Genomic DNA, 25,441 nt, shown 5'->3' with positions numbered 1-25,441 from the left:
TTTTACGTTCGCGCTTTAAATTTCGCTAAATATCAAGATCTTTTCAATATGCCTTAAAATTCAGATAAATAATTAATTAATCAAATCATTTAAAAATGGATGGACAAAAACAAATAAATTATAGTATAAAAGTTTCAACAACTGTTTTCTGTATACCGTTGATTGGTTGGGAATAAAATTTAGTTGTAAACAATTTAATTTTTGAAAATTTAAAAAATATTTCCACTCTCAGTCCAAAAAACATTAAAGTTTGCAATTGAGTTTTGTGCAAAAAAAACAAGATTGTCTTCTGAAGAATTGGGAAAAAGTAGTCACCTCTACTAAGCGAGTAGGAATAATTTTATGAAGATTTAGGCAAGTCTTCCTCAAGGCAAAAATGCGTCAGTTTCTCCTTGTCTAATCAGCAAATGTTTTGTTTCATCCAATAACTTTTTCATAACCCCGCTCCTAAGGAATTTCGACAGTTGTCTTTTGTTGATTTTTAGTTTTTAAAAAGTTGACATTAATCAAGACTTCCATATGCATGAGTTCTATTATTCCGTTTTTTGTTAGACAATAAATAGACCCATTGCTGATTGCTTTTTTGCTTTTTTGTCCGCATTTCCAGGCACTACGAAATACCCAGTCCACCTATGTGGGGACAAACTTGATTTTAATTTTCAGAACAAAGTAGGGGGAAATATGAATCCAATAGTGAAAAAATTATGGTATGTGGTGTATAAAATGAATGATTCTAAATGGGAAAAACACTTGAGAGCGGACGCTAAAATATATCGAAGCGATTTGTCTCATAACATGTGAGCTTCCTAATTTTTTTCCTGCTTTTTGTTTTTGTAGTGTCAGTGTCTCTGTCGCGCAACATGGGCTCCGGTGGGGCGACAGACTACATTGACAAGAGTCTTCTGGTTGCCACGCCCATCTACTCCCAACAACACACAGACTCCATCATTCTAGATGGGCTCACAGGTAGTCCTTGATTTTTTAAAATAACATGGTTAAAATGGTGAAAATACAGTCACCAAGCTAACTGTTTGTGCGTTTGCGCCGCTCGATGCATTTGTTCTAGGCTGTATAAATTCTGGTGTTGTCACCTAACCACCAACTAGCCTCATGGCATCAAAGTTAGGAACTGATTTTTTCTACTATCCCTTTAGGTCTGAAGTAGAGTTTTTAGATTCCAAGCTAGATGAAGTTTGGGAAAAAACAGTGAAAAAAAATTTCAAATTTAGATAATTGAGGGATAAAACAAAAGTAGTGCAGATGAAATTAGTATCCAGGGCAGGGAACTACTCATAATGGTAGGACCGAATGATGGAAAAGTAATATTAGCCAATCAGAAACTAAATTTTTCGTTTTTTTTTCTCATTGGTTTTTCTAATAACAACAAATTTCATCAAAAATTTTTATATGAAGAATCACAAAACTTTCAAAAAGAAAGGTTGAAAAAAAACGATTTTTTTAATATTTTAATCCGTTTTAAGAAAACAATGCAAACTGATATCAATGTTTAGGCGTATGTACAGCAATTGGAGTGTCAGTGGACAGTGTTGCAGCCTCTTGTGACAAGAGTAGTACTATCAAAGTGTTCCAAGTGGACAGAGAGTGGGGGGAGATGATGCGCAGGAGTACAGTCTTCATCTACAGGAACCCATCATACCTAGAGGGTAAGACTTGTAGATAGCGTTTTTGGAATTTTTATCCAAAAACTGTATTTTTTTTCGGCACGATCACCCGGCCTCAAAATTAGTACCATTTGACGCTGAAATTTTGGCAGCGAAATTCATGTCGTTTACTCAAAGAAAAGACAACTTGTAACTTTTCAATGAAAGCGACAAGTCACATCAATAAATACTTAATTGAACACATCTCTTTACGTTGAGCTTTTCGATTTGTCTTTTTGCGAGTCGCTGCGGTATCTAAAATTTTACCAAAGTTCAATGGGCGGATCTAGGACTTTCTCGAGACGGGGTTGATTTGCAAACATGTAAAATTGCTGATAAAACCCGGGGGTTAAGGAGTACATGCTGTATGACACAATTTTACAAATCAACAAAAAAAATTAATTCAAATGACGCTGGCTCTTACACAAAATTATTATACTTAACTATAATGTAAATATGACAGTTATACATACATATAAGATTTAAAACCCCGAATCTTTTTGTTAAGTGGTACTTCTTATTTTCTTAACTTCCTTTTTAAAATTTCAACCTTTTTAGCTGAACCATTCTATTTCTTGGAACATATTCTAGCACTTAAAAAATCCGATTAGTTTTTCCGATCAACTGTGTAATGTCATTTCATGTTTAAGCCCGATTTAGGCCTGTTTTTTTTTCGTTAAAGAGTCTGTTTTCTCAAAAATAAAGACGGAAAATCTTCAGCAACCAAAATTTTGTTGTGAACATTTTGCAAGAAGTATTTAGTTTTTGACCTAATTCTGCAGGCCATTTTGCAAAATCTTAGTAATTTCATTTACAATTCACTTTTTATGCAATATACTGCCAAGATACTTGAAATATACTGCAATCTACTGATTTTCAAATTTTCTTTTTCAAAAAGTATAAAACCGAATGACTCTGATTGTTTTTCAATTCTGTTGATATCTGTTTTTTTTAATCATGTTTTCATTCTCGGATAAATATAGCGATACAAACTTTAGAGTATTTCAAATGTTCCACTTCAAAGCAGGTGAATTTTCTTCCCAAATTCTCCAAATTCTACGCTAGTTTTTGGTCTGATAAAACATTTGCGGGTAAATCACAAGCTTGTATGGACAAACCGTATAGATCTAGTTCCTTGAGAAATAATTGATCTGAAGCAGAATTGAATGCGTTAGCAAGGTCAAGAAAAACTTTCATACGATAATTTTTTTGCTGGAAGACTTCATACTATTTTTTCAATTGAAGTTGAAAACGCGTCACTCGATAAAAAATTTTCTCGAAGCTAAATTGAGTATTGCTCAATTATTTCTTTTTTCCTAGATATGCAATAATTTTTTTATATAGAAGTCGTTGATATATTTTTTGAAATTTGATAAAGTTTTGTTACCGAAATTGTCTGTAGTTAATTGCTTCTTTTGGAATTTCCATATTTACAATTGATTTATGTATGCTTTTTTTGAGAAAATTGGGAAATGATTTTCCCTAAAACACTGGCTTATAGAACAAAAGTTAAGATTATTGAAAATTTTGTTGACGTATACTTAGAAAAAAAGGGGTGAGAATTTCTTAAAGAAAAAATAGGTAATAAAAACAAGTTTAAAAAACACAGGTCAAAAAGTGTTTGTTTTTTGGCGCGCGCTCCCCTTCAGCAAGTTCAAAATTAGTATATATTGCTATCCAAGGCGCCATTAGAAAAGATTTAGCGTCAGTCAGATACAAACGGACATCTCAAAATTGTAATATATAGAAAAGTTTTGAAGCTGAGTGTCAATTAAAGATCTGGTTATTTGAACGAGTTTGCTATATTTGTCAATTTTTGGCTGTTTGAATTTGCTGACAAAATAAACCCTGAAACAATTTTTTCTTCGATCGAACAAATTGATTTTTCCGAGCGCTCCCAGAGCACAATAAAAACTATATTGCGACCAAGTTTTCTACGCTGCGGGCAAGTCTTTGAACACACTGGTGAAAAATTCCGTTTTTAGGCATTTTTTGGAAATTTTAGAAAAATTTTGAAATTGGTCGGCCGAAAACTGATTTCATAAGTTAATATCAAAGAGATGACCCTTTGGTTGGTGAGAGGGTCGATTCCTTGAGGAGAGTCCCTTCCCCCCCCCCCCCCCCCTAAATCCGCCTCTGCCAAACCTTTGCTTTGGCGACGCGGTCAAATTGCTGAGGGGAGGAGAGTACCCCTACCCACAATTCGTCCTGCTTGAACCAATCATGGCCCATTCATCGTAGTCTAATGGCACAGCCTTTGGATCCAAATGAATTCTAACTATCCTTTAGAGAAATATAGGATCCAGTCTCGCCACCGCTATCTGCAGTATGGTTTGTTTGTTACGCCAGAAAAACGATATATTGCTCTACAGTTTTCAAGCTCCAGGGTTGCGGTGCTCCACGAAAACCAAAACTGAAAGAATCCAACTTTTTTCCAAAATTTGTTGTTCAAATAGGCAAACATACAAAGATTCGCCAATTGTTTCAAGTGGAGATTCAAAATTTAGACTCCGTGCCATCTTTTTTAAACTTCGTTTGTCATCAGAGTACAGGTAGATGTAATTACAAATGTTTCTATCTTGTGCTGAAAAAAATATCCAGGAATTGGTGCTTGAATGCTGATTTATGTTAGTATCCATCAGTCGCCAAAAAAACTCTATCCAGTGTTGCCAACGGCTTTTTATACCTTCATTGAAGTAGACTATTTTAATTCTTTTGAATCGTGTTTTTCCAAAATAGACGACCAGTTTGAGTTCATATTTTTATTTGAGCTCATATATTTGAGTGTTTGGTCTATATGAATTTTGCTCACAATTTACATGAATTTTTCTGATGAAATTTTAAATATAGTGTCATTCCAGACATTCGATCGGACGGCACTGTGCTTGTGAAGTCTGGACAGGATTTGTTGGTCTGGCAGGAGGGTTATCACCAGGCCAAACATGTCGTTCGACACGGACATACCCTCACGTGTCTGGCTGCTGGACCCACCTCACTCATAGCCTCGGGCGACCATCAGGGGGGACTATGTCTCGCATACTTCACGGTTATTTCATACTTTTTACACAGTCTCGTTTTTGTTTCGACCATGAAAAATGGGAAGGAACTTTGACTTCGAGTATTTTAGTTTTTTTTCTTTTTTTTGTTTGTAAGCAAAATCAGCTACCTCAAATAATCATCGGAGAGAGTTGAGTAATGTATCATATTAAAGCCTTTTCAGTCATGATTCCATTGACTTAAAAAAGTTTCCCAGAGTCGAGAAAAACTGGTTTGAAATTTTTCAGTTTTCGTCTTAATTCGTGCGAATAAAGTAAGCAAGCTGGCTCACAACAGCTTTTTTATGCCCAATTTAATCACTAAAATTTAGTTTTCTAGCTCCATTTTAGGAATCCGAAACTTCAAAAAATTTCTGCAAAAAAATTTGAAATTTGAATTTTCTAAAATTGTTTTTCAATTTTCCTATATTATGACAGTCGAATATCCCTAAATTATAGTTTTACGTCAGATCCTTTTATCACACCACGCAGAAAACTACACTAACTTGAAAAAAAAAACTTTTTTTGTAGTTTTTAAAGACTATGGTCGGAACATTATTCTGTGCTTATTGCCCAGTAACCGGATACCCTTGCAAGTTTTTGGGCATTTTTCGGACAATTTTGACCAAAAAAAAAGAGTTTTTTTTGGCGCGCTTCCTTCAAAACTGCTATATATTGACGCCAAATGCCCATCTAGAAATGATTCAGTCGACTGAGAATGGATGCCATAAATCAGCACCAAAGCGATAATGACTCTTTGGGTGGTCTGTGATTCAAATCTCAGGGGTCAAATTTGATTTGTTCTTACTCAGGGGGGACGCTAAAAAATTTTCGACAAAAATAACATACACATAACTGTTTTTACTCACGGGCCGACGCTTAAAGTTATGTCGACAAAAATGTCGATAAATAGGTTTTTAAAAAACCCTGCCCCCTCGCCCCACCCGCTCAAAAAATATCCTTTATTTGATGATATTAATCTTTGTTGATATGTTTTAGACACCTCACGAAGAGTGCAAGCCTCAGTTTTTTGAAGCAGATCGAGACAATTACGACATCCATCTGATTGTCATCGACAAAGCCGAAAGCCGAGTGGCTGCATTACATAACATGGGACACCTTCGAATCTACAGGAGACAAGTCGACAACAACTTTCAGTTCTCGACTCTCATCAACTACTCGGGATCCTACGCTCAAGTGTCGAGCATGTACTTTTCGGCTAATAATACTTTCGTGTTTGCGGCGAAGAATGTTTTGAAGTTGTACGACATCGGAAAAAATCAACTGGTTAAAGATATCAAAAATGTGGGAAAAGAAATTGTGTTGAGCGCTTTGAACGAAGATGGGACTAATTTTGCGGCTGTCGACTTGAAAAATGAAAACTTTGTTCACGTGGTGGCTTTGTTCAAGAACGATTTACTGAAAGACAAGGTATGTTTTTTTTTCCTACTAGGGCAATATGATAAGCTTCAAAGTTCATTTGATCTAAATAGGTTAAATCTGAAGCTACTTAATCATGGTTTATTTATTTTAAATATTTTCAGTAGCCCAAAAAATGCAGAAAAAAAGCTATTTTAAATGTACTTTTCAAGTATTTTTTGTGTCAATAACAGCATTTTAACGTTCAAATGTTACCAAATTACTTAAGGAAACGCTTTTTTTACACTAATTGCTGAAGTTTTTGTCCCATTAATCATGTTGTGTTTATACCCAACTTCTCGCGTTAATTCAAAATTACATGTGCTCTTTCAACAGGATGTTTTGAAAGTGAGTATGCAGCAGAAAATAACATTTTCATCTAAAGGCGTGTTAGAAAAATAACTGTTATCACCTTTTTATTAACAGATTCATTCAGACATATTATTTCTTCTTAACCTGATGGCGTACCCACAAAAAGTAATATAGAAATTTTGTGGCTGAGAACGACTGCATAACTTTCGAAAAACGCGCGCACTATCAATGCTACTCTCTGGAAATAGTCTACCTATGCATACACCGTGCTTTCTGCAATTCACTGAGGTCTATCGAAGGCTATCCAGTCTGTCTAGGGATAGTCCGTTTGTGCTTTTCCCCACATTCCAGACTAAGTTATTTTATTGAGCGAAAATTATTTTTGCGACAAGGTCTTTTCTGTGTCTTAAACTTTCATATAGTACCAAAATTACAACCGAGTTCGGCCATGCTGTGGTAGACCTGAAACTAGAATTAAACTGATAGCTCGTCCTCACCCACTGACATTGCCATGGCAGGGGATCGAACCCACGATCTGGCGCTCTCAAACTGAATATGGCCGTAATCGTTCCTGATGGACTCTTGTTGGTCAACATATTAGTCGACTACCTGAAACTTGTTCAACTGGCAGTATAGAACATCAGACTTAATCAACTAACACTATCGAATCTGGATGTCCGAAGTTTTTGGTCAATCCATACAACTTTTGTGTCAAAAAGCAGACTAGTAATCAATCTATGCGGTAAATTGTTGAAACTCGCAGCATAATGTAGATGAAGAAAAAAACTTGTACCTGCTCATCAAAAAAATTTTTTTGGTACAGTAGCAAAAGTAGAATTGGGAGGAGTAAATAGTTAGAAGGAGTGACTATAAAGCGAATTAAAAAACCTTTCCAGCAAAAAATAGGAACAGATACACACAAAACCAAAAAAAACCACATGATGTCTTGTGGAGCGTGGTGTCCCTCAATGTTCCATTTTGGGACAACTTCAGTTTATTTTTTGTTCCAAGCACCAAATCTGGCATTGAATTTTGGATTTTATTGTGCTTTCAAATGCAAACTCGGACAACACGAAGAAATGTTTCAAATGGAGCACAGAAAATTCGGCCGAAGACAATTCAGCCAATTTGAAGTTCAGACAATTCAGCTAAAAAAATACAGACAATTCAGTCAGTTTTACAAAACGCTAACTTCGAAAGAAAGAAATCGGAATTGGAGTCATTTCACGGTTTAAGGTCGCCGGTGGGCGCGCTAGGCGCGCATCGCCGCTTGGCAGCAATAACCAGCTTCAAATTTCGTATTGAGTACTACCCTCTGTTAGCATGCTCGCAACACGTTGGGGCGTCTGCGGTGGTCACTTTTAATGGCTGAATCGTCTCTGGCTGATTTGTCTGCGCACTTTGTCTGAATTTCATATCGGCTGAATTTTTTTGGCCAAATTGTCTGGAGGCAGTTTCAAATAGACTAGTTGGACTAGAAGCTTGCATTGACGGATTAAGAGAATTTTGAAATTGACTTTTTGGTTCACTGTGTTTTACAAAAAGAATTGGTTCTATTTATTGTTCCGTCTTTCGAATAAAGTGACGTAATACTTGTGATCGGGTGGTTTTTTTCTCCAGACAAATTTCGACTTTATAACTAGCAATTTTTGAGGTAATATCATACCATCTGAAAAGTATTGTTGTTCTGTCACAAATGTAAGTTTTTTTTTCTACTTGTGATCGACTTTCGTAAAGTTATGGGGGTTTAAAAATTGCCATTTTTGGATAATTAACGCGCGATGTACTTCGCGCTATTAACGCTCATGCAGAGATTTAATCTGTCTTTGAAATCATGCAAAATGAAAATCAGAATTGCTATTTGTCCTATCTATTTTTTTAAAATATGTTATGATATTACACTGTGTTTCACATAGTATGTGAGGGGATGTTTTTTTAAAAAAGCTCCAAGTTAGAAAAAAAAAAATTGGTATTCTTTTTGAAAAATGGTATTCTTTTTTAAAGTGAACACTACTCCATAAATATTAAAAGGATCTAGGTGCATTCAGAACGTCGCCTTGATACAAGCAATCTTGTTGTTCCGACTTTCGAAGAAAACGGAATATTTTTTTTCGGTGTGGTTTTTTTATTCAAGCAGTTTTCGCCAACCGAAGTAATAGTTTTCAACAGTATTTTTATACCCCATTGAAGATATCCTGAGTTCAAATTTAAAAAGATATTTTACCTCCGATTGTTTTTTGTAAAGTTTTGGGGGTTTGAAAATTGTCTAATTGGCCTTGTTCTTGCTGGACTAAACTATGCGAGCTTTGAAGAGTTTATTCATAATGCTGCGAGCGTATTGCGAATTATTTATTCGTGGCTGATTATCCCGGACAACAAAATTTTTCCAAATTGAATAGCTCCAAATTGAATTGGTCGCATTAATTTCCTACGACTCAAAATTTTACACTTTGATTTTGTCCAAATTTTGTAGGTTTTCCATGTTTTCGTTTCCCAAAAGCTATTCGATATGAATTAAGGGAGATTTTGAACATTCAAGGCTTTGCCCTGATATACGAGCTGTCATGTCTGAATCTTAGTAGTGGAGTTTTTTTACTATATTAACTCGAAGATCCATGGGAGAAAATTTTGAAATGAGAAAAAAATGGATTGTTAAATTAATTTGAAAGAAAATGTAAGGCAAGCCGAAGTAGTTGCCAACACGCATCATCAGTTTGCACTAATTAATTGTAACTTGTTTTTTTTTGCACTTTAAATTGCATCAAATATTATCAAGATTTCTAATATTTCCACACTTTCATGACTTTCACAGGTTCAAAATTTTTTATTTTGCCATTAAAAAAAATGAGTTGCGTTTACAATTAGGAGCAAAAATGGAACCGAAAAAAACTAGCTTGTAGCGAAGCTGTTTTTCAGGACAGATAGGGAAGGGGATTGAAGGTGTTACTACCCTCTTTCTACTGGGATCTCTTAACTGAAAAAAAAAACTGTTTAGGTCACTTTGTCCATGGCCACAGGAGCAACTGTAGCCATATGCTTCGGAGGCCCGAAACAGAACTGCCTTGTTGTCGGAACCTCCGACAACATCATATGTGTCTACTCAATACCTAATGAAGATGTCCTAATTTACGCTTTCGTCTATGACCAGCCCACTAAGCTCATTTACAGCAATGGAGTCATCTATTCTGGAATGAAAAATGGACAATTTGCCAAATTGAAATTAAGTTTAAAAGAAAAAATGAGCGACAAAAGTTCAAGTTTAGGCAAAATGAACGAAACTAAAAAATCATTTTCAAGTCTAGTTTCTGCTGAAGATTTATTTGGTGGGTTTGGATTCAATGGTGAAAACAATAATAGCGAAGTGCGCGTTAAGCCGAAAGGATTAGAATCGGTATTAAAACCAAGTAACAAATTATCTTCTACAATTGAAAACGCGAAAAGCGCGAAGTTTCATAAAATGTCAGCGGCGATCATTTCTCCAGATGAAATCGCTTCAATGGCGCGCCAAGAGGCTGAAAGAAAGAAGAAGCTAGAAGCCAAAATGTCTCTTGGAATTGTTTTAAACAAAGTGTTGCCAGCCCACAAAGAACTGCCGTCTCCTAGACCTAAAGAAAAGCGTCGGAAAAGTTTGATTCCTGAACAGTCCGGAACTTCTAAGCAAGAGGCTGCCGGTTCGAGTCCCGGAAAAGAACAAAATCGGCGAAGTTTTTCAAGAGCGGTTTCGACAAACACTTTAGTTAAGGAGATAATAAAAGAAAACAAAACAGCAAAACGAAATACGAGTGGAAGATATAAAAAACCATCAAGGTCAAATCGCACCCCAAAAGCATCAGACGAAGTGAAAAATATGATGAAAAGTTATGAAAAATTCGAATCAGAACATGTGAAAACTTCGAAATCCGAAGATAATGACGTGACAGCAAAAGTTTCAACTTCAAGTCTAACAGTTCCTCTCGTTTCTAGGAGAAAAATTTCAGGAACTCGCATGCAAAAAACAAGCCTGCCGGAAATATCTCTTCGCGGGGTTTCGGGTGCCTCGAGAAAAATCTCAAAACCCGCATTTCGCTCTGAACAATCGGAACTTCTCAAATCGGTCCTAGATCAGTATGAGAAAACGCTGGTTCAAGTTCGCAGTGAAAAGTTTTTCCAACCAACTTTGCCAAATCGTAAGATCAGTTCACACGCGTTCTCTTTCTCGTCTCGGCCGAGCAGCCGAGTCCAATACGAGAAACACAGCGACTGTTACCCAAAACACTTTGACGAAGAACCTATTGAAAACCCAAACTACGTACCGCCAGATGTACGAGAAATAAGGAGAAAGAAAAACAGAGCCAAAACAGCGGTTGCTTCCGCAATCAAAACTGACGGTAATGGACTAATTTTAAGACGATTGAACACATTCGAACTTAACACATACTACCCTTCTGTTCTACCGAGAACACAAGTTACTGCAGGTCCAAAAATTTGGAGCGAAAATTCAAAATATTGTTGCCCTATAGCGAAGGTGCAAGTTGCACCGACAAATGACTTCTTTGACACAGAACTGACTATTGTGAAAAATTGCAAATAATGTAAATTCTTAAATTTGTAAGAAAACGAAAAAAATGTATGTACAAAATAAAGAATCATTGAGCAAATTTACTTTTGAACACTTAGTCAACTGTCACAGGAAAAAATTATCAACAACCAAATTTTTTTGTTCTGTCCACTCTTTTAGAGTTAGAAAGAACTATGAAATGTGTTTTTTCTAAGCCCTATTTTGACTCCTCAAAGAAAGCTCTTATCAGGTCATATGTGTTATCAGGGACGAATGTAGAGTTTTTTGAGGGCAGATTTTCAAAAAATTCAAAAACAAATTGTGAAGATAAGTTTATCTTAATTTATATTTACCTAATCGATTTTGATTTTACTCAAGCTCTTCAAAAATAATATTACAACCCTATTTGGTTTTTAAAAAAATTTAAAAGCGCTGCAAGGAGTTTTTGATTTTGAGAAAAAACAGGTCAGAAACAGGGTGTCGGCCGCCTTAAACCGCGATTCTCATTCCATCAGAAAAAGTATCAAAAAAATTGTCCCAGCGTTGAAAAAATTTTTGTCAGTTTTTTTTTCATTTTTCAAAACAAATTTACAATATATTACAAAATAATTATTTAATCTGATTTACTTGCTCTGCTCACTAATTATTTTGTAATTGACACTTTGCTTGAGCTATAATTACCTCGCATTTTTCATCAAAATACTTAAAACTCAATATTTTTTAAAAGTATTTATTGATGGAATTAGTTTAATGAGACTGTATAATAGCGTAACTAAAGTGTTAAAAGCAGAAGAAAAAAATTGAGAAAATCACATAGAATATACCCTTGTCGTGTGTTGCAGCGCAAAAGTAAATTAGCAAGTGAAAGTAAGAAAAAAAGTCCACCAAAAACCAAAAGGACTATAGCCAAACCTATATGAGAACGACCAAACCGCCGGTGGTCAGGGTTCGAACCCCTTAAACATTGACCTTTATACATGAAAGCCCCAGGGGCTATAGTCCTATTTGACCAATTTTAACCATTTTTTCTCTCTAACCAGATTCAGACTTGATTAGGTCTGACTTCCAAAAAGAGCAATTTGTCTCAAGGACAAAAACTAGTATTTTTAGAGCTTAATTTGAGTTTAAGACAAATTTTTGATGTTATGATCGATGTTAAAATCCCCAAATTTATCGTTTAGGGGGTTATTTGCAAAAGAATTTCTATTTTCAATTCAATTTTTTGATTGGATTGCTTGTAGGTTTTTTGAGATTGGAGCGAGCACGTTTTTGGCGCCCCAAAAGCGACACATTTTTGGTGCCGCGCAAAAAACGCAGATGCAAATTGGGAGGACATCAGGAAAGCTCATGTCGTAACCGTTGAGCCGCCTGATCTTGAACCGATTGCGAGTGGTATCTTCCGCACCACCCAGTTATAAATCCAAATAAGCCGGGTAAAGTGCGCCGAGTCCTTAACGGGGCTGCTAAGTTTCATGGCCAATCCTTAACTCAATCCCTATTGGTGGGTACAGATCTACTCCAAGGTCTGATATTCGTACTATTGCGCTTCCGGCAGCAAAATATATATTACGCGGATATAGAGGGTATGTTTCTCCAGGTAGGAATTCTCGACCAAGATCAACCTTTACTTCGGTTTTTGTTGCAGTAGGATCCCACATCAGATGCGGTAGTCCATCAGTACACTCGCCATATACTCAGCGCTTGTTACTGATTAACATTTGCGAATTTTGATTTGCAAAAAAATAAACAAATGATAAAATGTCCACATACACTGAAGCAGAAGAAGTAGCTACCGAATGCTTCATATGATGACTATTTGGTTTTGTTCAGAAACCCCAAGCAAGCACTTATAATTAGTCAGGATTTGGTCAAATTGTTTAAATTAGGCAGTTTTGTGTTGACTAAGTTCGTCAGTAAAAATGAAGAAAAAACACAAAAGAACCCCGAAGTCAATTAAACACCTTCACCCATTTAGGAAACTTTTAATGTTGAACAATCATCGCACGTCTTACGTCTTAAATGGGATAATTTAAAAGACAAAATGGTTGTGAGCCGAGATGTTGACTTGAGTTTTGAGTTTCATTTTTTCAGTATTTGACCCGACTGGGTTAGTAGTCCCGTAGTCTAGTATGGCTCGTCTTTTACTTGAAGACATTTGGCGAATAAGTGGTCAGAATTAGGATGATGATTTACCAGAAGGCTTAAGGAAAAAAATTCTCGAGTGGCACTCCGGCTTACCTCTGTTAGGTCAACTGACACTTCCCCGCAGTTACTTCACAACCTGTCGAACCTGTGGATCGTATTTTTGCGCCGTTTGATTTTTGCATGCGCGACTTATAAGCTCGCACAAAACTGAAATGTCTTTTGTCTTCGGTAACGCGCGGGTCGCGCCAATGAAAACTTTGTCAAATCCCAAGTTGTCAAAACGGCACACGGTTGAAAAAAAAATGAAAACTGCAGTGGCTTACTTCTATTGATTAGTCAGCTGTTTTCGTCGCAAACCCCGTCGGCGAAATACTCGAATCTACCACCATTGACTAGTGACACTATGTCCTGAGTGGCGATAATCCAGCTGATACCGGTACATGGTAAAATTTTTTGGAAACCCTCAAGGATAGCAGCTGGGTTATTTGGCCAAACATCCTGAGGATTAGGGATTGGCCGTTTGAACCCAATTATGAGATAATCAATAAAATTAGATTGAAGGGCCCGTCATGCGATGTCGATAACTGTTTGGAGACGTCATCTTCTTTCGTCACCATTGATGCGTCAATCAAACTTCCGGATCATGGATTTGACTGCGAAAAATTTGATTACGAGGTATAAAACGAATAATTGCCTTTATGTTAAGACTAGTGCCGTCATATGCACAATTCAGCGGTACCAGCATTGAGATCACCGATCCACTTGAGCTGGATATTGCGGAGAAGAATTTCAAGAAATTGCGCAAATCGAATCATTTTCCGTCGAAATGAAATTATTTAACTCTGGTAAACACATTAAGAGCACTAGGAAGATTGCCACGTACTCTCCGTTCTCGAGGATATTACCCACATGCGAGGATATTACCCATTGGCACGCAAATTAAACTTAATTACAGTAACGACGAATGCGCACGTTCAGACCTTATCAAAAATGCCACGAGCAAAATTAACCGACCGACCGTTAAGCTTGCCCCAGTTCTTCCGTCTTTTGGGGCGGAGAATGTTGCAGCGCAAATATAAAAAAAAAGAAAGTAAATAGTAGTCCACCAATAGGACTATCACCAAACGTATATGACAACGGCCAAACCGCTGATCATTCTGGTTCGAGCCTCTCATACCCTGACTTTTATACACGTAAAACCCAGGGGCTATAATCCTATTTAAACATTTTAACCATTTTTTCTCTCCAACACGGTTCAGACTTGATAAGGTCTGACATCCAAAACAGAACAAAAAAGGAAAAAAACCAGGGTTTTGAGAGCTTAGTTTAAATTTAGAACGTAAATGTTGATGTTATTGTAAATGAATCTTACTTTTTACTATTATATCAGACTTGATCCCTAATGATCTTTCCTCGAGGAAATCGAAACTTGGCTGAAAAAATACCCTGAACCGTAGTTCAATCCCGCTTCGTGAAGTGGTCGGAATTGTTAACGGTGAAGTTTGAGGTCAAAAAACGTAGAGGTAAAAAAATGGTGAATTCTATGGCCGAAAAAAAAACAAGCTAATTCATAGTTGCTGCCCATCCCATATGGGGGAGGGGGTGTTCGGAACAGCAATGGGGGTGTTAAGTAACCAATTTGAACTAACAAGTCTCAACAAAAAAACTAGCAGCCGGAGAATTCAAGGCTCTTTCTTACTTTATACAAGAAGTCTTGTTTTTTTTTCAGTTGAAAGACAAAATTAAATGCCAGCTCAAAAGTGAAGCGTTATTGCAACTTGGGCCAATTTTGTGTCAAAACTTAAACTCAATTTCTGCTCAAAATCTCAAAGCAGAAATAAAAGACAGCTTTGCAAGTCTTATACCGATTACCAGCATTTCCTTCTGACTTTAAAACCTGAAGAAAACACCGCAACGCGTAACTGTGTTAAGTTTACCTCTGGATTTGAGTCTTATTTCAACAGAATTGCTGGTAAACATTTTCCAAACCCTTACATTCTTAAACCGGTCAATCCGAAACAGCGCACTAAAACATTATCTGAAAGTTGACAAATTTTAAACTTTGCTTCCATAGAATTTGGGGTCGTTTAAATCTTAATCTAATCAATAATTTAACAAATTATTCTGCTAAGTTATTGATCTTTATGACATATGGCGGATCCAATTTCTTCTGTCGCGACACCTGATCCGATGCTCGCCTGCAACCCGGTCAAGGAATACTTCGCTCCAGAAACAGGTAAAATCCTTAAATATTCTGTCATACACGATAAGCCTTCGGTTCATGGATAAAAATATTATAATCCAACATGCACAAGCTGCGCATTTAAATGTTAATTATATCTTAAAATAAAAATCGCGATTAATTTGTGGGAAACAAGGACTCCAAAGAACCTAAACGATTCCTTGCTGACATATTTTGGGTGGTAATTAGGGTTGAGTCTAGACCATTCTCTCGAAAAAATTCTGCTAAAAACCGATTTCGTTTTTTTTGCGAGAAGCTTCTTTAGCGTCAATCAACTAAAATGTATCTATTATCTAAAAGAAATGCTGAGCTTAAAATTGCTCGAAACAATTTTTTCAATCTTGAGTTTGAGATAAAAATTAAAAATACGAAAAAGGCAAATAAGTAGAAAAAAAAAGGTTGAAAAATGCAAACGGGATTAAAGCTCCATTTTTTTAACATTAATAAATACTATTCATTCAATCATGATTTTTTTATTCATTCATTCATCATTAGAATAAATGAATAAAATCATAAAATTTGAATGAGATTTATTATTTGGTATCAATTAGAAAATTATTTATTTATAGTTCGTTTTTATTTTAGCATTAAGAATTAAATACATTTTATTTTCAGGCAGTTGTCTGCTGTGCTCTAAGCACTGCAATGGGTGTGTGGGTCCCACTGCCTCAGATTGTCTGCAATGCCACAAGTACCTCTTCTTCTCTCGGTGTGTTTACCAGTGTCCAATAGGGTTCGAGCCCGGTCAGGAACTTCTCAGCGTCGAAGACTCCGACGTCAAATGTCAAATGTGAGTTTTAACAGATTATCTATATTTGCTTTTCAAATACTAAAATTTCAATCTTTAAACATTTAATTTAGTACAAAGTGGCAGCAAAAAGATCTAATACAAAATGAAAGCAGCCGTGATTGGTGGAAAACTGAAAAAAAATAAATTTCGAGAATAATTCTAATTTAAGATATTCTTTACTTAATTTACCTATCATTATGTATTGCCAAAAAATAGTAATTCCTATAAGGTTAACAGTAGTTAGAAACTGGAAATCAATAGTATGACAAAACTCGGAAGTCTTATGCCAATTTCAGGTCCGACTCGATTGCAGCCCTCTTCGCAATTTGCAGTCTAGCTCTCGTTTGGTTCACAATTGTGGTGATCTGCAAGTGGCGACGAAGCCGAAAGCTCATCAAGCAGTACAGACAGGCAAACTTTGAGCTACAACAGGTGACGCTCAAATTTTTAGCTAAAATTATTCAAAAATTGTTTAAATCGCAAAAAAATATACTACAAAGTTGACAAGAATGAAATCCGAAAATCAAAAATTTCCAAAAATTAAGCTCGTGTATCGTCAATTTGAATTCAAATTTAAACAAATTTGTGAAGGTTGCTATGCAAGTACCACATTCACAAAAAAATACAAAAAAATTCTTTTTTTCTTCAACTCAGTACATCGTTTTTAGTGCGTGGTGCAATTAGAGAACTATAAAAACGTGTAGAATGAGAAACTATGAAAACAAATTGACAACCAAAAAACGAAAAATTAACAATTATCAAACAAAAAATTTTTGCGAATTTTATGCACAATATATTTTTTGAGAAAACCTATTTTGCAAAGGAAACGCTAAATGGAACTTCTTAAATTAATTTTCTTGATAATAAAATTTTTTCTACCCTAAAAGCTTAACATAAGATAAAATTTTCAGATATCGAACGTTTCTCGATCGCTTTACTCGCTCGAAATTGAACTGAAACCAGTTTTTCTCGGTAGTGCGAACTCAAATAAAACTCGGTAGTGGGAACTCAAATTTAATTAGATGGTGGTTGGCCAACAAGTCGTAGGGCCAGCAAATCGAAAATAAGATTACCATTCCAACAAGCCGAAAAAAAAATAAAATTATGCAACATAACAACAGATTGCAATTGAGTATGCCATTGTTGCAATGCAATTGTTAAGTAACTCTTATGTACTTTACGTAAGTCTGATATAGTTTCGGCTTCAAGATATGGTGGTTTGTAGATATAGTGGTTTGATGAATGTCCACCAATATGATATCCGTCTTTGACTTCATACACCTCTAGGGGCAGTCGTAACTTAAAAGACACGAAACAGTTGAAATCACTTGATGTGATGATTGAGATAAAAAATAAATTGTGCATACAAAACAGAATTTTTTGGAGAATTTCATAACGAAAAGCAGCAGGCAATTAAAGAAACAATAATGAATTATGTCTTGAAATTTAATATATCAGTAAAATAGGAGCCATTAATTGACAAAAAAAGCAAACACATTCAAATAGCCGGAAAGTTAAACGGGGCACTTTTACAGCTTTCAATAGGATATGCTTTGAGCTTCAAATAGTAGTAAAATAACACAGTTGGAGTTGATGCATTTTTAATTCATCGAATGAACCGAAACGAACCTATTTGTTTTAAACTAGATAACAGTAAAAAAAAACTCGATTTCAGAATTTTTCTAACTCAATATAACTTGCACGTTTTGAAAATGCTTAATTTTTATATAATGTGTCTTTTTGCTTTGCAACTTGCTACGTGCAAAGTCAGTGTGGATGCCTTCAGTTTGTTATAATCCAATTTCTTAATAGCAAAATTGTGTCTGATGGTAAATTTTGCCACTTTTGCTGATTAGTATCGGCAATTTTTTAGCTGCTTTATTCGTGACTAGTGTTTGTCGGTGATTAAACGTACGTGGCTGAGTGGTTAGTGCGTTTTTGTTAATTCGAGGATTTCATTTTTTCTTGTTTATATTTTCTTGAGCTGCTTTTTTCGTGTTCTCGCAAGTGTTTGCGAATTGAAGCTTCGCATCTGTGTAGAAACATCAATAACTCCAAGAAAAAGAATAAATTATACATGAATTGAATAATTGCATCAAGTTAATTTTAAATTTTAGCATGTTGTTTTGAAAAAAAAACCTCGATCAAATACTCAGATTATGCATAATATATTCGTTTCTTTGGTAAAATTGAAAATTCTTATGCTTAGTTTATGATTAGCTTATAAAGGTTGGTTTCTTTCTGTTTAACTGCTCCGGGATCCGTCCACTTTACTCTTAGACTATTCTGCTTATTGACTCGTCACCGTTGACAACTTATGGGTGTCGATTTCAAAATCTTTCGATCGCCAAGCGAGTATGCTTGCCCTAGACTAAAATACCGATGAAATCGCAGCTCGAATAATACTTTGATATTTTCATGTTTGGCAAATTATCCGAGCTCATAACCGTTGGAAAGTGTTCCATAATCTTTAAGACGACAAGTGTTTTTGATGGGACTTTGAGACGACACCACACGCAATTTTTTACCTTGTATTTTTCAAAAATTTAAATCCCTAAATGCTTATTTTACATGTAATAACTCTTATTTGTCTTGATGTTTTGTCGTCTTAATGGCTTGTAGTCTCATTTACCTAGCACTGTTAGCACTTGCATTTGATATTTGGCAGTGCAATTTTATAGTTTATCAAAATGTTTTGTGAACAAAAGCTTTTCAAAACCAGTTAATGGGCAGTAGGAACATTCAGGGCATTGCCTTGATATACAAGCAACCTTGTTTGGCTGTAGCACGTAGTATTCAATTGCAAAGAGAAGAGCAATAATTTGCTCATGTCATTGCCACGCCTTGTGGTGATCGATCCGATCCTACTTGCTTGTCAAAAATATTATTCGTGTCAAAGTTTTCTGCTGTGGTTTGAACGTGTTCGCTACTTGCCTTTCTGGCTCTGTATTTTGCGGATAAAACAGAAGCCAAAAATGAGTTCATTTTATAAAAAAATGCCTACTGTTTTAAATTCATAGATAGAACCTGTTACAATTTTCTGTATCGTAGTCACCATTTATGTTTCATTTGGTAAACCACTTCGTTTGATTTTAACAGCTTTTTTTCCCTAATTTGGCGCAAAACAGTTGTGTCATTGGTCTCTTCTTTTTGAATATAATTTGAATCAAAATAATCTGGTACGTGCGAGATCTTCATATCCCTTTCAAACTTCAGAACTTACAACTTTGCTCCGTATAAGTAGAAAAACATCGCGTTTTGTTTTTAAGTTTTACAGTCAACTTTTGGGTGTTTTTTTTTTAATTCCATATAAGTTATCGAATCTCAAACTATAAAAATGTAGATGAAAAAGCTCAAACTTGATTAGTTGGAAACAAAGAAGATACGTTTTTAAGGCAGAAATGGAATAGAGAGTTTAATTTTTAATCGACGCGCTATTTAGTTATTTTAGGCAATATTAGTAGGAAGACTTAAGCTTTTTAAACAAATTAGGTGACGGGCGCAGCGAGTGATTACAAACCCACAATGCCATCGCCGTCTCTGAGTCGCACACTGACTGACCGAAACACAATGCTGAACAAAGGGGGCTCGGGAAGTCTGAATCGAGGGGACAAACTTCTGGTCGGATGGGGTTCGGATGAGGCCTCTGACAGACAATCACTTCCCCGAACTCTATACGGCGCCACAGCCATGCAGTTATAGACTACCAAAAACAAAAATAACGCATGTTTGAAAAAGATAACACTTATAGCTTTAGTTAGCCTGCTAACGGTACTTTATTTAATTTACATTAGATAATTTATGATTGCACTTTATTTAGGATTCGTTTACCAACTAAGATAACTAAGAAAATTTTGAAAACAAAACCATGAACCTAGAACATTTTCTTTTTATTTTGGAGGAAGCAAAGTGTCGATTTTGTTATAAAAAGAGATACAAGAAACAATAGAAGAAAAAAACACATCTCCTGATTGTTAGAGTTCTTAGCTGGGATCAAGTCTCTGGTTGTGGAATGATTTTTCACATTATTTAGGCTGTCTTTTTTAGTTATTTAAGTCGTCTGTTTTAATTTTTTGAACTAGGCTTGACTAATGTTTCTTCCACGTTGCATTTTTCGACCCTCTCGAATGTCTTGACGAAATACAATTTTTTCTATACTCGACCTCTTCCTCTAGCATCTTGTCATCCGGTCCGGATTGGCATGCATACTTATATTAAGTATTTATATTTTAAGACTCACTGCACTGAGTAATTGAAATTGGTCAGTTGACCTTGTACTGAATAGACAAGAAACTGAGCTGAAAGCTAAGAAGTTAAAAAAAACGACTCATGAATCAGCTGCTTCACTTAATAATTATAAAAAATATGGCTATAATAATATGGCTATAATAATATGGCTATACAAGTATAATTATACTTTTAGTCTATCAGAGCAAGAATATGGATTTTGCAAACTCATTTTTAAAGATTTTTTTGAATGATCGGTTCTGTGTTGTAGCGTTTTCAATGTCGCCCAGTACTATTTTGTGAACTAACTTGTTGAAAACGTTGACCATTTGCTATAAAACTTTAGAAAAAATTGAGCTACTAATCAATTTAAGCTGAATAATATAAAGTATTATTAAAGGGTGTGTTATTGGCCTCTAGTTGGAATTGGGATTTCTCAATGTCAAAGTAGTCCATAAAATTGTTCAGAATTCTAAAATATCTCTTTTTAATATCAATTTTGGTCAACAATTCTTTCGAGCACCAGTATATTTTTTTAAATTGACCGAGAGCAAATCATCAAAGCTACCTTGTATGAAACTTACAATGTTTGGTTTCATTGACTTACCAAAGTAATCTGGGAATGAAAAGCTTAGTTTTCTTCTTCTACTCTTAGTTTTGTATCGTAGTGAACCTTTTCGTATTGAATAAGCAGAGAAAACAGTTTTTCATGCGACGTTAAACATTCTCAGCGAGAAAACTGAAATAATCAGTGCGAAATTTTTATTGAACTCGGCAGTTTCTTATTTTTTTCCCGGATTAAAATTTCAGACCCAGGTTACATTGGCAAGTCATTGAAACCCGAGCTTGATAGTTTCAAAGATGGTAGCTCTGATGACTTGCTCTTGTTCGATGTAAAAAGTTTATTGAAATTCGAGGTATATGTTGTCCAAAGTGGAATTGAAAACAGGCATTTTAAGAATAAAAAACTCTAAAATTGCGTTTAGTTTTCTCCACCAGTGTATAAAAGAGTTGATTTCAGGCAAAAAATGAAAATTATTTTGACAATAGACTTCCATTAAGTTCTTTTGTTATTTACGTTTGCTATACCAGAGCAAAAATACACTAGTGGACAAAATTAAGCGCAAATTCAGGATTTTACTCTGTGAAATGCTTGTTTTCAATGTACATTTTGGACAACATTTCATTCGAATTTCAGTAAAATTCTTACATTGACCGAGAGCAAACGATCAGAGCTACCATCTGTAAAAGTATCGGTTATTGGTTTCAAGGACACACCATGTAATCCGGATCTGAAAATGCCAGGTTTCCTCATCTTCACTCAGATTTTTACTTCGCGTGAATAAGTAACAAACTTCTGAGTTCAGTAAAAATTTCACACTAATTTTTTCCATTTGATTGCTGAGAATGTTTCAAATTGCATGGACAGTTTTTTTATTCCGCTCATTCGAGAAAGAATTAACTACAATGCAAAACTTTGAGCAGATGGGGAAAACTGGCATTTTCAGATCCCAATTACATGGTAATCCCTTGAAACCGAATATTGATATTGTCACAGATGGTAGCGTTGAATGTTTACTCTCGGTCAATGCAAAAACTTTTTCGAGTTTCAAAGAAAATGTTGTCCAAAAAGTACATTGAAAACAGGCATTTTACAGAATAAAATCTAGAATTTGCGCTGAATTTTGTTCACTAGTGTACCTACTATATATGCTCGACAATCTCGACTGAAAAACCAGCAACTGAATTAAAACATTTTTTTGTTCGCTTCATTTGAATAGATTTCACAATTTTTTTTTTGAGATGAACACAAAATAATGATAAAGTGATTTGAATTTTTTCAAACGTCAAACTTTGTAAAAAGTGAAAAAGCACAAATTTTTCACAAGTTTTGACCGGAAAGCTCTAAATGCTTGAAAAAGTTTAAGTTTCAGATTGAATAGTTATGACTCATATATTTGAGAACAGTGTGATCAGTAAAATTAAAATGCCGAACGCTAAACTTTTACTGACCAAAACCATCTGATAAAGCGTGAGAAAGCATATTTTTTCTTTTTGTGTTTCGAAACATTGGATGGTATTGAAGGCAATGGCTAGTTTCACTTTTTGAACTTTTGGTATTCAAATTTTAGTATCGATTTTGTTTTTTGTGATAACTCACCACGCATAAATAAATCGTTTTAAAATTTCAGGATAACTGAAAAAATTTTCAAAGTGAGCATAAATTAGTCCAGAGCAGGATCAAATTGCTAATTTTTGAACTCCAAAACTTTGCAAGAAATGGTGGTGAAACATTTTTTTTTAAAAATTAATATCAGGACCTTCAATGGGGCATAACAATTTATTGAAGGAAAATTGTATTTTTTTTCGTTCGCCAAAAATTGACTGAAAAAAAAACCACACCAAGTATAAGTGTTCCCATTTTTTGAACACTCGAACCTTCAGATCACCCTGGAATGGGAAAAAGCGAAAAATTGAATGTTTTCATTCTGCAGTTACTTAATAGATTTTAAAACTTTGTGCAAAACATTTATCAAAAAACTTCACCAACAAAGCACATTTCCAACAATTTTGAACTAATGTTTCACTGTTCCCAGTGAAACAAAAGATACCATGCACAATTATAATTAAATCAATAGAAACTTGCATGCCATGCACAATTATAATTAAATCAATAGAAACTTTGAACAATTATTATTGTGAATTATAAATAGTGCATTGTAGTTTTGGTTGTGCAAAAATTCGAAGCAGTTTTTGAGTACGGTCAAAACTTACCACTTCGACCGCGGTTGGACCATATCGCGAGTACGACCGAAATATACATGGAGCACAGTCAAAATATAGTCGAGCATGGTTGAAACATGTGTCGAGTATGGTTGAAACATGTGTCGAGCACAGTTGAAACATACCTCGAGCACGGTTGAAACAACACTCAAGAGCGAAAAAAAATGAGCACGATCGGATTATATCTCTAGCAGGATCGACACCTATCACGACCACGGTCAAAATAAACATCAAGCGTGGTCGATGTTTGAAGTGAGCACCACAAGAAAAAAAATTTAAGGAGTTTTTTGCTCGCAATCTGTGTAAAGAAGCAATTAGCAAAATAATCCAGTTCATCTGTGTTTTTGTTGTACAGTTAGCTAGACCAGCATATTAGCTTGTTGTACAGTTAGCTAGACCACAAAAAGCCTCACTATAGTCTCAATATCAAATATGAGCAACTTTTTTGATGAAAATGAGAAATTGCGTACCATACTCAGCTGAGACAAGTTTTGAAAGTACAGACCATTAATTGATCAAATTTTTACAAATACAGGAATCATTTTGGTAGCTATCGTGAAACTATCATTCAAATATACTAAAGCACTGTTCTTGCAATACAAAAAAAATTAAGCACTATGCATATTTAGGCAGTGCATTCCCTGGTAACCATAAATTGGAATTAAACCAAGACTGTCGAAAATCAATCATTTAATTTTGTAATTTGGTTTTTGATTTCGGTTTTCTGACTAAACGACTTTCTCGATTTCGTCATTTCACAAAGTAAGTGCATTTTTGACGTTTTAACAATAGTGTTAAAAAGTACACAAGTGGACAAATCTAGAAGCAAGTTTAAACTTTTACTCTGAAACCTCATATCTGTAATGACAATGAAATTTTCACAAAATTTTACATCGACCGGTCAAAAATATTATGGACTACCCTTTGAAAGTCTCAGTTTTTGCTTTAAAGCATTTACCAATTTTTTTAAGTCTGAAAGTAGCAGTTTTTTATGATTTTTTAGACGTTTTTTGATGAGAATGAACAGTTTTCCGAATTAGTGGACTAGAAAAAATATTATGCGATACAAAACATTTTTAAGCGAGAAACTTTCATTGACCAGAGTGACAACTATTTTAAAAATCAGTTGTTATGTATAAATTCTCATTGTGGGGAAATTTTAATACAAATGGTCTAAACCAGCTCTTTAGACCCAAAATAAATCAATTAAAAATTAAAACAAAAACTGAAACTTTCACAGAGATACTTCAGATCAACTGCTGTCTATCCAGGTTAATACTTGATTATAATTCTACGTGAAAAGTGTCTAAAATATCCCATGAAATTGACTATTTTACAGAGTAAAACCTGAACGTTCTTTTAATTTTGTAATAATATACTGTAGAGAAACAGAAAAGTAACTACAGCAGACTTTAGAAAATCGATTGAAAATCCTTAGTAAATACAAAACACGCGGATAGCAGTTAGGGTTACGGTAGTTTTTTTTTCTCCAAAATTGCGACGTCTCTGATCATTATTTGGGAAACTTGATAAACTAGTGGACAAAATTAAGCATAAATTTAGCTATTTTTTCCTAAAGTTCTTGTTTTTAAGGATGCTTTTGGACAGTACTCACTTTGAATTAAAACAAAATTTAACATCGACCGAGAGCAGCTAATCTCAGCTACCCGCTTTGAAAGTATCAATATCTTGTTTGAACAACTTGCCTGGTTTTTCCGGCTTAAAAAGTGACAGCGTTCACCATAAGCAGTTCAACTTTCAGAGGAGTGAATTTTTTCTCGAATATGCTCAATAAAATTTTTTGTTCAAGCAATTAGAACCATTTTCAGCAAGAAAATTGAAATTTTCTGTATGAAAGTTTTCGTAAGCTTGGCTGTTTCATTCGGTTTAGGAACTGGCAGTTTTTTTTGAGCCAAAAAAATCTTGTAAGCCGTTCAAATAAAGATATTGATATCTTCTTATATGGTAGCTAAGAATTTTTGCTCTCTGTCGTTGTTAACATTTGATTTAAATTCAAAGTAAATGCTGTCGAAAAGCATCTTAAAAAGCAGGATTTTAAGCTAGGAAAAGGCTGAATTTGCGCTTAAAACTTGCTTGAAATTAGCAGGCTTGAGACACTCATTATAACTTGAAAAAAAACAAATTGATGAGAAACTCACAAAAATTTATATATAACTCAATAAACTCTTTTAAAAACCAACTACAAACCGCTCAATTTTTAAAACCCATAATTGAAATTATTTTGCGTTTTTGAAAAAAATCTAAAGATTTTCAACCTTGCTAGACAAA

At 34.9% G+C, this 25,441-nt stretch overlaps 2 protein-coding genes across 2 annotated transcripts in view; both read left to right on the top strand.

Annotated features, from left to right (window-relative positions):
• The window catches only part of LOC134844945 (uncharacterized), a 72,013-nt gene extending 60,931 nt beyond the window's left edge, over positions 1 to 11,082 (top strand). The window contains exons 22-26 of the mRNA XM_063861770.1: positions 838 to 966; positions 1,512 to 1,664; positions 4,523 to 4,707; positions 5,696 to 6,127; positions 9,423 to 11,082. Coding sequence (XP_063717840.1) covers positions 838 to 966; positions 1,512 to 1,664; positions 4,523 to 4,707; positions 5,696 to 6,127; positions 9,423 to 10,997 — 2,474 coding nt within the window. The 3' untranslated portion in view covers positions 10,998 to 11,082. The remainder of the gene's footprint in view (positions 1 to 837; positions 967 to 1,511; positions 1,665 to 4,522; positions 4,708 to 5,695; positions 6,128 to 9,422) is intronic.
• Positions 11,083 to 15,016: 3,934 nt separating this feature from the next.
• On the top strand, positions 15,017 to 20,019 carry LOC134844585 (uncharacterized). The gene is made up of 4 exons (XM_063861331.1): positions 15,017 to 15,345; positions 15,967 to 16,141; positions 16,438 to 16,573; positions 19,634 to 20,019. Exons 1-4 carry the CDS (start codon positions 15,261 to 15,263, stop codon positions 19,841 to 19,843), a joined length of 606 nt encoding a protein of 201 aa, XP_063717401.1. The 5' UTR covers positions 15,017 to 15,260; the 3' UTR covers positions 19,844 to 20,019.
• Positions 20,020 to 25,441: the final 5,422 nt, after the last annotated feature.

The sequence above is a fragment of the Symsagittifera roscoffensis genome, chromosome 4 (assembly GCF_963678635.1).
Source record: "Symsagittifera roscoffensis chromosome 4, txSymRosc1.1, whole genome shotgun sequence".
Taxonomy (NCBI): domain Eukaryota; kingdom Metazoa; phylum Xenacoelomorpha; order Acoela; family Convolutidae; genus Symsagittifera; species Symsagittifera roscoffensis.
The sequence above is the reverse complement of the archived record's forward strand: the minus strand, read 5'-3'. Positions and strand labels throughout refer to the sequence as shown.

Excerpts from the sequence above, each read along its gene's own strand:
- LOC134844585 (XM_063861331.1), top strand. The coding sequence starts at position 15,261 with ATGGCGGATCCAATTTCTTCTGTCGCGACACCTGATCCGATGCTCGCC. Across the intron at positions 15,346-15,966 it reads ATACTTCGCTCCAGAAACAG|GCAGTTGTCTGCTGTGCTCT; the intron begins GTAAAATCCTTA and ends TTTTATTTTCAG. Across the intron at positions 16,574-19,633 it reads CAAACTTTGAGCTACAACAG|GTGACGGGCGCAGCGAGTGA; the intron begins GTGACGCTCAAA and ends TAAACAAATTAG.